The 13,020-nt window shown below is 42.6% G+C and overlaps 1 protein-coding gene across 1 annotated transcript in view; it reads left to right on the forward strand.

Moving 5' to 3' along the window:
* The window catches only part of kcnh5b (potassium voltage-gated channel, subfamily H (eag-related), member 5b), a 105,300-nt gene extending 92,526 nt beyond the window's left edge, over positions 1-12,774 (forward strand). The window contains exon 13 of the mRNA XM_026338880.1: positions 11,177-12,774. Coding sequence (XP_026194665.1) covers positions 11,177-12,262 — 1,086 coding nt within the window. The 3' untranslated portion in view covers positions 12,263-12,774. The remainder of the gene's footprint in view (positions 1-11,176) is intronic.
* Positions 12,775-13,020: the final 246 nt, after the last annotated feature.

Below are 13,020 nucleotides of genomic sequence, written 5' to 3' on the forward strand. Positions count from 1 at the left end.
AGGAGTGAATATCTGCCTGTGTGAGACTGTGTGTTCATATGTGAGTGTTACAACACGCTGCCGGTGCCAAAGCAATTAGCTCATTGAGAGGTTTGTCAATAGGTCCTGAGGAAATAGAAAAACATTTGCTGATAGCAGCATCTCATATCTGATGATTTAATTTACTTGATTCAAATGATCTTTTTACTACTAGTCTGGAAAAATAAAGATGTCGTTCAGGCTTCTAGTAACTAGTGGAGCAGTAATTCAGTGTTATCATTTATCAGCCTTCAGTGGAATCGTATGGTGAGTATGAGATTATTATAGTTGTACCAGATTAACCCATCTGGTACAACTATAACTACATCAACCAGTTAATAAGTGAGTTGGATAATGACGGCTACACTCCACATTTCATCTAATTATTTTCCTTTATGTCCATTTTATTTAATAAGCTCACATGATGTGTTCAGTCTTCAACATTCAACATATTTACATCTAAACATCTTTCTGATATTCCTCATGCTGCACGTCCTTACATCACTAACAAGCTGTTAGCATTTACAGTAGGTGTCATTTGTACTCGTGTGTGTGTGTGTGTATAAATACACTCCGTGGTGACTGTATGGGGAAGAGAGACAACAAGTATGTGGGGACACCTCCTCCCCTCTTTACATTTAGTTGTAGTGTGTGCAGACAGCTCTGTTTAACAGCATCTGACATTACTCATCATCACAATTGTCCTGCTGGGTTTTTACATTTGTCATATTTTCTACAGACATCAGAGGTGCATACGTTCCTGTTCTCCGTGACACTTTGTGTGTGTTTACTCTTTTTAATCACTGACTCCTTCTGGTGTTTCTTTAAAAACGCTGATCCGAGTCCTCTCGTGCAGTCTCATCTCCTGACCGGCAGCCTCTCCATCACCGTTTCTATTTTTAGAAGCTTTATGATACAAGCTCCTTTTGATGCCTGACACAACAGAGCTCCTCAGCGCTGCTTCCCACCGCTCACGGTTATTGTTATTTCATTTTACCATTGATGCAGGATTTCAGTAAATAGTCAGATCCAAGACACGTGGGCCCACGGTCCAGTTTAGATCCTTTTATCCGCCACAGCTATTGTTGTGTAAGCCAGTCGAGCATCTATCCATCACACTGACTGCTGGTGTGTGTGTGTGTGTGTGTGTGTGTGTGAACTACAACTCAACAAAAAGAATTTAATCAAGTGCAGGATTGAACTGCGCCTGCACACATATTGTGTATCGTGTACACACACACACACACACACACAAACACACACTCTTCCTCCTCCAGTGTCCAGGATTAAACTTCTCACACCAACTCTAGACATATTGCTCTACATCCACCTGTTGTAGTGATTTGTGCTTCATCTAAAATAGTCTTAAAGGGCCACAGTGATGTTCTAGGCAAATGATCCGATGTGACCACAGAGAACCAAAGGTGTCAGCGGGCTACTTCGTTAGCATCAGGTACTTTTACTATGAGAACACAATCCATTGGAGGTAGTGGTCCACATGGATCTTTCTGCAACTTAGTGGAATGTAAAGTAGACAGCTTATTTTTACCATAAGGGGAGAGACTGTAAGTGCACTCACATGCCTAAACCTAAAAATCTGAGTCTGTTCAGTCTGTTCAGTCTGTGCCTGAAAGTAAACTGGACCCTCGTGTTAATTTCACTATCTTCTACACTGTTGTTGTCTCCCATCACTCAGCATTAACTAGGCCAGACTTAACATATTTGAGCTTTATCTTACCAGACGTGATGTTGAAGTCAGAACTACAATCAGTCCTGTCCTGTGTGTCCAACCCTTTACCTGCTCACCACGCTCGGCTTCTTCAGATTTGTTTCCCTGCTCTGCTTGGCACTGCCTACCAGCTGTAACCCTGTACATTGATTTTCGAATTACATAAGCTGCCAATAACTCAACCAGCCCTATCTGTATTTGGAACCGGCTTCCTGTTGCCTGTTATTAGGGCTGTGAAACCGCAGCATTCTGCTGCTGCAAGCCTTTTTAAAATTGTAATATTGTATAGCTACAGCTAATGTGAGCAAAAATGCCTCCACTGCAATTGAATCGTGTTTTATTACTGAGTACTTTGCATAATTCACACTGGTTGACAGACTGCTGGTTGGCGTGTGTTTGGTTGTGTTTCACTGTGCTGATCTGGCTTCATGCACCTGTTTACTGGTAATTCTATAAATTCTCTTAAATCAGGCAAATGAACAGTGGTTTGGATTCTTATCTTTGTCATTAGGTGTCTGATAGTTAATGTCTTAATTACAGCTAAATGTTGAAGCCTGTTGACGCCAGCATGCATCATGTAATTTAAGTAACTAGGGATAACTAGATATGCTTTTGTTATGAGGATGGAGGTTTTACAGGACTTTCACCTGTATAGAAGTTCCCTTAAGGTTCAACCCTGGTGAATTTAGCAGTGCTGTGGTTGTTTCATACTGCATCGTTCTACGTCCTCTGAGCAGCAGCTTTTTTCAGAGTAACAGCAGAAGAACAACTTGTGCATCTTGTTTTGCCTGTTGTCTTGTTTTGTAGACACAATGTTTGATGTGAAGCAGCAGAAGGAGGAAAAGTTGCTGCACAGACTCTGTGGCATGAGCAGCATGTTGGAGGCTGTTTCTGTCCGTACCCACAGAGAGAGGGTTTTCTCTTTGTATAATTAACCCCCAACATGTGACGATTAGGAAAGATGTGATGACGAATATCAAATCATTTCATTTGAATTCATCACAAGTTTATTTAAATAGTTAATGTCAACTTTCTGTGTAATAACTGTAAGAAATGACAGTTAACACTTTAAATCTCTGTTCCATCAGAGCATCACTTCAGTAAATACATGGCAGTGCTTTAAATAAAGTACACAACAGATTAACTGCATTATTCACATCTCCAAACTGCGTCTCTTTGCTGTCTCAGCACTCATTATTCTTCACTAGTGGCAGATTCACCAGCAGGTGCAAAAAATCAACATGTGTTCTAATTACAGACCTCGAGCAGCCGTTGATGTTATGACAGGAGCAATAGACGCCATCAGTGACGAATAACGAGCTACAAAGTCCAGGGAGAAGGTCAGGTGGACTGGGGGGGGGGGTTAACAGCTATTCATTTCCTGTTTTTATTTGTCATCCAGTCAAAGAAGAGAAGCGAGAAACACACACAGACAAAACAGCAGCTATGTGAACAGAATCATCAGAAGCTGAATCAAAACTTAATTAAATAAAACTTCTAATATTTGGTTCTTTTCCAAGTTTGCTTGAAAGTTGATTCAAAATAGTCTCAAATCAATTTCATGGATTCATTTTTCATGTTGGTCTGAGTGACGGTAAACGTCACTGTCAAACGCAGCGACAGCCTCTGCTTTGTGTTTGCTGGTTTATCGGACTGTGACCTGTTACACAAACAAGTCACGCGTCTCCCTAATGGGCTCCTCTGTCATTCCCTCACGATGCTTTCTCACCACATTCACACACAGCCGGTTTCCTAGTGGACGATTACAGTGATGAACGAGTGAGGGGCAGCGCCGCGTGACCACCAGCACCTCTGCATAAACAACAAACCATCAGCAGTAAAAAAAAAAAAAAAAAGGACAGATTCCCTCTTTAGTGGTACAGTGAGAGGGATGAAAGAGGGCATCAACTGAGGAAATGGCAAAATAAAAGTCCTCAAAGAGAAAGAGGAGGTGATCAGGACACAGTTTCCACAATCTTCCTCTGTGTTTCTTACTCTCATCATTTATAAAAGATTTAAACACATCATCAAGCTGTTTCTATTTGTTTTGGTCTGTTTTTCCTGTCATATATAAAATAATAAGTCACAGCAAACGTAACTTTCCGTCTTTAGTTAGGTAAATGCAGAGAAACTACGGCTGAAATATGAAGAAACTTCCTTTTATCTTTGTCACAAAATACAAAGTACAGCAAAGTGATGTTGTTGCATTAGATTATTACCAAGTCTCCATCCGTGTGAAAACCTGAGGATTAAGAGACTTTTATGCTGCAGATTCAGATGATCATGCTGTGTTCATTACTATTACATTTGACATTTGTTATGAAATAGATGGTTTATACTGATGACTGTGTGAAATATTAGTGTCAAATGACAGGAAGGACTGTTCTCTGCTCTATGGTCAAGGCTTGGTGGAGTGTAGGCACAGAAACCGTCTGTTAGTGTCCTTTGGTTGTAATGATCTGCTGCTAATGTGATGCAGCACGGTGCTTGTGGGACTATTCCTGAGGAATCTCAGTCCATTACTGATGGACACCGGCCTGCAGGGTTTGTGTGTTGCAGCCTTGGTTTGCTTGGGATCATTGTCCTGTTGAAAGGTCCCACACTTCAGCTTCCTTACACTCCGCCTCACCTTTCTCATTTCTCCTGAACTATCCCTTCACTTCCCACTGTTCATTACCTGGACCAGGTGTTTTCAGCCAAACGCAGCCTGTGAGTGCAGGGACGGTACGAGAGAAGCTTAAATCTTAATAAATTTAACCACAGTTTCTCTAACCTTATTCTCATCTGGAATATTGTTGTACTTCTTCTCTCTGACAGTTTTCTGCACACTGTATTATACTGTACAGTTTGATTTTTCACTCTCTGACCTCTTTCCGTCTCCTTTATCTCTCTCCCTTTTTTCAGGCTTGGCTGTTTTTCTTTCTTCCCGTCCTGTTTTGCTGCTTCTTGAGGCCAGTTTTTCCACTTAAGCTTTATTGTCTTGCCTTCTCGTGCCTTTGCTGTAATCTGTCTTCGTCTTGTTTCCAACCTTTTTCCTTTCTTTCCTACATTTTTTGTTCGTTCTTTCTACATTTTCCTTCTGCTTTCCCTTTTTTCTGTTGTCTCTGTTCTTCCTCCTTTAGCTCTTATCTGTTCATCTCTAGCACAGAATTTACTTCCCTCTGTGAATGTGTTCCTATATTTAAACTTTAAATCAGCTACATTAGCATAGTGATCAAATTATTATAATAACAGAGAAGCTTTGTGCACCTTGTAAACATTTAACAGACAAAACCAAAGCACAGTATGTTTCCAGGTATTAGACCAGACTGTGCATACACTGTATACTGTGCTATGTTTATCTTCTGTCTGTACTGTGATTTAATATTACATAATGATTCCTCTTCCCCACATTCCTCCTCAGTTTCTGTGGATTTACAGTGTGCAGTGTTTTCTATTTTATTCCTCCCCTCTGGTCATGTTATCATGACCTGACTAAAATGAAGACATTACTCAGCCCAACTAGCGTCTCCCTGCGAAACCCCGAATAAAGCCTGACACCCTCCTTCTGCTCTGGTCTTGAATATTTAACCAGGCTCGGAGTACATTCAGGCAGCTCGTAAACATATTGCTGCATTTGTTCTGCCTCTAGCTGTTGCTCTCCTTCTGGCGCTTTATCAGCGCTAGAGTCCAGCTGAGCTATATTTATAACGAGAGCTTTGAGGTCTGAAACAAAAATAGATTTTTGATGGCACAAGGTTCAGAGTGTCTATGTCAGTGTGAGATACAATGTTCGAGGTTGGCAGGGTAAGTGTAAGGAGGTCTTGCCTAAGGACCCCTACTGAATCCAGTGATCCCATTGTGTTACCATTAGATCGAACACGTCGGAGCTTCAGTGTTAAATTCTAAAGTTCTGACTCAACTTGTTTTGTAGCTGTAAAAAGATGTTTGGTTACTAAAAAGCATCTTAAGAGCATTTGATCGGCTAGTTGCTGTATGTTCTTAGAATGAGACCAAAACTAAATGACAGAACCATGAGACCTGCAGACATCAACCTTATTAATAGCAGCTTCCTGACGACTGCAGAGAGACACAGGGTGTCGTTGTGGAGCAGATTGTTCACCTCTGACTTTCACTGATTATTAGGTTGTTAATGTGAGTTGATTGGACTTTACAGTATTGATCAATTTGCCTTTATGCTGATGTGAAGCACCTTGAATTGCTAGTATGTAAGAAAAATTCCTGGATAAATACATTTCAGGAATCATTTAGTTTCACTTTTACTGTAACTAGTGGAGCTGGAGTCTGTTGTGTCTGACAAAGAAGCTATTAATACAATTATGATGGAAGTTTTACTGTCTCCTTTTCAAATACCTGTTTGCAACTTGACTTGATTCAGAGTTCATCTCTAAAGATAATGATAAAGTACTTTATCATTTGAAAAATTTTAGTTAGGATTTTAGTTTGTTCTGTTTTCCATTGACTCCTTCAAGCCATGCTTGCTAATGTAGTCTGTCATCATCCTGGATCCTACAGTGTGTTTGGAGCTGTTAGAACACTGCAGTGTTCTCAGGGGAACGTAGGGGGACGACCACACTGACTTTATGCAGTTTTCTGCTGAGTTCTTAGGTACCGTTAGTGGAAACGTCAGCTCTGACTGATCTGTAGCATCAATGGATTAGGTGGTGAACAGGTAGTGATAAACAACGTGACTGTGCTGCTGCAGCAGGATTCGTACTTGTGACCTTGTGGTCCACAGGCCACCAAACACACGCTGCCTGGTCTTTTTTTAGATGAGCAGCTCTTTGAAGTGGCACAGGTGCTTCGCTGTTCGGTGACGGCACAGGTGTGTACAGACGAGCAGGAGGCTTCAGTTACATAACGGCTGTTTCTCCTGCAAAGTAAATATGTTTCTGCCTCTGTGACTGTGGGCCGGTTTGTTTTTGTGCAGCTACAGCACAGCTCTACCTTCTGTACTGTGCTGGGTTTGCTGATGTCAAAGAAAAGATTTGTAAAGCTGTGTAAAGTCCAGCTGTGTTTTCCTGCAGTAAGATGTGACGTTTGTCCTATTTTGCCTTCACTGGTAAAACCTGAGCTTTGATTAGAGTTTCTCAAGTTAGACTTGAAAAAGGAGGATTAATATAGGATTTTTAATATAAATACTTAAAGGAACACTGAAGTCTCAAGTTCAACAAACAGTAGTAAAACAGCAGCAAATAAAAAAACAGCACAGGCTATTGGATATTGGAGGAGTCGGACTCCTTCACACTCTACAATGATGCTTGAAAGTTTGTGAACCCTTCAGAATCTTCTTCATTTTTGCATAAATATGAACAAAAATGTGATTAGATTTTTATTCAGATCCTAAAATTAGACAGAGGGCCACAATAAAAGCAAAGACACTTGATAATCTTAGCTCCTTCTTTACAGAACAGCTTCAGCTCGGGGATGTTGTTCGGCTTTGTTGCACAAACTCTGTGCTTCAGGTTCTTCCACAGCACTTCTATAGATTGAGGAATCACTGCATCGGGACTTTGACTCTATTCCAAAATGTTTGATTGAACAACTTGTGTTTTGGGGTCACCATCTTGCTGCATGATTCGGTTTCGTCTGACCTTCGGTTCACGGACTGATACGTTGACATTTTCCTGTAGAACCTGCTTGTACTACTCAGAATTCACAGCTCCGTAGATGATGGACAGAAACAGCTCAGCCATTCACACTATAGTTGTTCAATGCTGGACTGAATAGTGGACACACGACCAATGATGTGAACCACTGTAAGGAGGACAGTGAGGTTCCTTGTGACCTCCTGAACCTTTACACACCTGCTCTCTGTGTGATCTTTGTTGGTTTTAGTCCAAACTCTTTAGAAATTCTTTTGTAAACTTTTCCAACCTGAGCATCAACAACTTTTCTTCAGGAACCTCCGTTCGAGATAGTGAACACTCAGATTTCTGAGTCCTGTCAAACGTGTAAACCAGACTCCAGAGGAAGAAATCAAATTAAAATACTTTCCCTGCTGCAGATGAACATTTAGATTAACACGAGGCCTTTAATCGAGTATTCGATAACTAATCATGCTACTGAATAACGTGTCTAGCTGTTACATATTAGTCCTGTAATGGAATATATTTCATTACCTCAGCTATGATGACACCTCAAACTTTCAATTACATGTCTAAATGAAATAAAAAAAAAAACAGTAAATGGGTTCATAATGCTGCACAGCACATCTCACATTCCACTCCTGGTGTCATAGTGATCTCAGTGTTAATGCGACAGCTGTTCAGGCCATTTCTCTACAGCATCTCGCCTTCTCTTACAACTTCTCACTTCTCAGACAGTGAAGAGGGAACGAAATATTCGAGACATCGTCGTCGGCATCAGTCGGAACTCTCGGTTATTCTGTGTGTGTGTCACGGTGGACAGACTCCATATGTGAGCGCTGGGACAGAAGGATGGAATAATTGGGTCAGCAGAAATTAGGCTAATTGTGCGGCTCAGCTTTAAGAGGTGGAACGCTGCCCAACATTTCTACGAGGCCAGTCGAGTCTTCTTAAAATGCTGACTGGAAGCCAGAGTCTTTCCAGAGCTGGATCTCAATGAATTACAGTTGATGTAATGATGTATATCACAAAAAAGTAGCAGCAGCACGGAGACGTCAGGAGATTTTGACATGAGATTCCTGTGTCAGTACTGAAAACTGCAGTTGTCTGTGTATCAGTATTCTTAACAAATACACGCAGATGTACTGGATCATATATTTATTCATTTCTTATTTTGGAGCATTTATTTATTTACTTATCGTACAAGCTACAGCACCACTGTCACCGATAAGGTGCAGTAATCACTGACAACTTATTTAGTTCTGTTCTTACTTTCCAGTCGACATGTTCAGCACCTTGTACCTGAGCAAGTGGCAGAACTGTTGAAATCTTATCCTAATAAATGATTCACTGCCGGTAGTGTCACAAAAATATTTGCACTTGGGAATGAAAGGCCTTTCTTAATACCCACAATGTTTTACCAACAAACCCTGGTGCTGCTTCGTGTTTCATGAAGTTATCACAGTTGAGTAACTGTTTCTCTGTTTCTAGAAAGTTTGAAATGAAGGATATTGAGTAGCTGCAGAGTCGGACACAGTGAGTTAAATCCAAATGACACTTGAGCAAAGAAGAACATTTTTGAGTATGTGTGAAAATGGGAAATGAGCATCAGGTGTCCACAAGGTCCATGTGTGGGCAGTTGTCAGTTATTCTCACAGTTTTTGTCATGTGAGTGTCATCCTGTTTTAATAGGAGCAGGATGAGCTGCTCACTGGCCGGTTTCTACCCTTATTACTAATAAAATGGACAGAATCATCCCAAAACTTGTAAGTTAGAGCAGGGTTTAGGTGAATATTTCTGTGAGCACAGACACAGCGCTCATTTATTTGACAGTAAAGTTTCCAGACTGGACTCAAACCCAGGATCAACATCAGTCAGCTGAGGCAGGGTGCCTCCGTGTAACTTGCTAACGTCAAACTGTAAAATGTTAAAATAAAGGCATCAATAATATAAGAAAGACCTAAACAAAATCAAAACAATCTTAAATCATACTGGTTTAAAAATGAAATTGCTGTGACCTGTAATAAACCACCTGAATTTTAATTGGCTATGGAGGTAGAGCAGGTCGTCCAATTATTGCAGGGTTGGTGGTTCGTTCCCCAGCTCTTCGTGTTCACGTCAGCATGTCCCAGGGCAAAAACCTGGAGCCCAGGCGCTCTGATGGACAGAGCGGCACCTCAGATGGCAGCTGTGGCACCAGAGGTGTGTGAGTGAATGTGAATGAGAGGCTAATTGTAAAACCTTTTGTCCATTAAGGTAGAAAAGTGCTATAGCTAAGTGCAGCTCATTTACCACTTAGCCAACGTTTTGCATTGACATTAGCACGTCCATGTCTTTAACAGAGTCCTGTGTCCACAGTGAAAAACCTGAACATCAGGAAAATGGATTCATCTGCTCTTCAAACTCTTTTCAATCATCAAACATCTGAATTACTATTTTACTTTTACTTGAGTAGAACAGTTAAAGGGTAAATCTAGGTAAATCTAAGTGTAGTAGTTTATTTTTCTAGACTTTCTCTTGCTCTTTTACTTGAGTATTGAGTTTGTGTACTTGACTTGACTTGACTGATATATCACAGAAACAGCCACAGTGTCATTTAGAGGTGACTTGAGGTTCACCTCCAGGTCTCCGATATCTGAATCACTATTTTCTCCTGAAAATATTTTTATTTTTTTCAAATGTAGATGTTGAAGCTTCAAAGTCTGAGGTCTATGTAAGATGCTGCATGTTTGCTGTATGTAAGTCAGAAAATATCCAGTGACTAACAACATGAGTCACTGTCTAAAGATAAAGAACTGCATTGGATGTGATGTACTCTCCCTGTTTTCAGGTTCTTACTCTCATTCGACTCTCGATGTACGCTTTCGATGCACTTTCTGTGACATTTCCGATGAAGTTTGGTTCCTAACGGCACCGGCCTGGAGCTGCTGACGTTAATATGATGTGACTGTAATTTCATGGAAGTTTTTGATCCATCAGCTCAGTTGTGACAGATTCTTCTCTTCATTTTTTTAGACAAAGACGCTTTGTTCATCTCAGAAAGAGACAAGTAAAAACACCAGTGTTAACTTTTAGTCTAACCTGACATAGTTAATTTGATTAGATGTGTTGATCTTCCAGGTTGTGCCTCCAGGTAACTCTGCAGATCTGAAATGATTGACAGGGCATCTCCACCTTCCCCGCCTCCTCATATTTGCTCCTCTAGCAGAAAGAAGATTGTACTTGGGTTGGCTCACGCAGCTTTCTGCAGCAGTGGCTGGATGAACAGGAAGTGCAGTATAAATGGATGAAAGGATGGAGTTTAGCAGGTAAAACCGGTTGGTTGGGTAGATTATGGATGGACAGCTAGGTGGGCGATCTCCCTCGCTTCCAAGTTTAACTCAAAGATCGACTGAGCTGGGCATCTATTGGGAGCTTTATCATTTTAACCAAGAATAATACTACACTAGCTGGCTGGCTGCCTGGCAGGGATTTCTGTCATTCCCAATGTAATTAGTGTGTAAGGGGAGCCAGGAGAGAACCCGGCGCCAGACTTAGGCAGAATAATACAGGGGGAGGTGTAAGAGCACTGCTGGATAATTTAACACGGATCTCCAGGAACCAGCTACACTTTGCAGGTACCTGAGTGCACTGCAGAACGAATGTGGCGTGAATGTGCTTAAGCAAAAAAGCTGAGGCCGACTGACAGATTTCTAAAATAATAAATCTTTTTTTCTTCTGATTAATGTGCAGCGCTTGGTGAGGGACGTCAACAAGGACATTATTATTCATAGTATTCATATCAAACAATAAGTGATCTCATAAGCTGCTTGTTTTTCTTTTCTGTATTTTTCCCCTGCAGATAATTTTTCGCAAGATCAGTGAGGTGAAGAAGGAGGAAGAGGAGCGGCAGCGGGCGAAGAACGAGGTGCAGCTCACCATCCCGCAGGACCATCCAGTCCGCAAGTTATTCCAGAAGTTCAAGCAGCAGAAGGAGCTCCGCAACCAGGGAGCCGCAGCTGCGTCGCAGCCGGATCTGGAGAAAAACCAGCTGCAGGTGGAGCAGCACCTGCACCCCCACAGCCTTCAGCTGGGCCACTCCAGCCTGCAGCACTCTCTGCCGCTCAGCCTGCAGCGGCCCCACTCCTCCATGCAGAACGGGACCCCGCCCAGCAGCAGCGTGCTGACCGTGTCTCAGGTCACGCCCATGCAGAGCTCGCTGGCATACAGCCATCCTGGCGAGCCTCCCACCAAACAGAACAATTGCGATATCATGGAGCTGCAGCCCAGTTCTGCTGGAGGGGGAGGAGAGCAGACGGTCAGGCTCAAAGTCAGCACGAGTCCCGCACTGGGAAAGCCGGCACCGAAGGCCAGCGGCTGGATGCGCCTGAAAAATAACATGGCCCCGGCAGAGGCCAGGAAGGAGGGGCTGAACAACAACGTCAAGGCAGTTTCTGTGGAGCTGCTGTCTCAGGAGGGGAAAGGTCAGGAAGCAGGGGGAAGTAGAGATGTAGAGGAGGGCGGGATGTCCGCCAACAACCCCCTCCGCAAGACAGACTCCTGCGACAGCGGCATCACCAAGAGTGAACTGCGGATCGACCGGGCTGGGGAGGCAAGGACCCCTGCTGCAGTCACCCCGCTCCTCCACAGCCCTCTCCCCGGAGCGGGGTCCCCCCACCCTTTCTGCCCCATCCCAGAGCAGGCCCGGCAGACTGCGCTGCACGAGACTCGGCTGGAGCTTCGGGCCGACCTCCAGACTCTGGGGGGACGTCTGGGCGCCCTGGAAAGTCAGGTAGCCGAAATTATCAAACTGCTATCAGACAAGAGGCGGCCGTCGACGGAGCCGCCGGCCGTCTCCACCACCCCAAAAACCAAAATACAACGTCAGGACATTTTCACCGTTTCCAGGCCTGTTTCTCCAGACTCGGAGAAGGATGAGGGCCTCTGAAGAGAGCTAAACCAGTGGTGTAGAGAGTTTGCTGGAGCAACATCGATCAGACGGCATGTCCCACTACGATCAGTTCTTAATTCAAGGTTACCCTCGCTGTTTGGGGGCACACGCCTCTGTCAGATCCAGTTACACCACTGGTCTCTGGGCTTCTTTAACATTTGCACACTGACCTTTATCTTCAGGTTATGTGAGAGTCCACACTCCTCAGTAACCTGGGCCCCAGTTTTTTGATTGTATATACCTCTCTATGCATGTCCAGCTGGATTCTGGCCTGCCAAAGAAACAACTGAACATACGTATTGCCTGTATATTATGCAGTTGACTGCATGCAAATAAAATTTAAAGAGACATTTTCTTGAGCTACACTGTACATATGAATATTTTTCATTGATGATTTACTATGTGGACATTCAGGGTTTGCTTACTGGTAGCACTATAAACATTGAATAACAAAGGGTTTTACTTGCGAAGGGATTGTGCATGGATAATTTATCAACAGAGAAATCAAAAGGAATGGAGGCTTTTCTTTTCTTTGGCTGTGAGAGGAAACAGAGGTTTGAGTCTTTGCCCTCAATGAACACAGATTTTCAGAAGTGATGGAGAAGCATCCCTCAACACAGGGAGGGAATTTTGGGGTTTGAGGTAAATATTTTTTATATTGGTTAATGAATTTTGCTTCTTATAATAATTTCTATTTTTGATTACGGAAATGTCCTTGGCCTCGTTTTGATGTGTGGTTAATTTGTTAGAATCCT

This window comes from Anabas testudineus, chromosome 22 (genome assembly GCF_900324465.2).
Source record: "Anabas testudineus chromosome 22, fAnaTes1.2, whole genome shotgun sequence".
NCBI classification, from domain to species: Eukaryota; Metazoa; Chordata; class Actinopteri; order Anabantiformes; family Anabantidae; genus Anabas; species Anabas testudineus.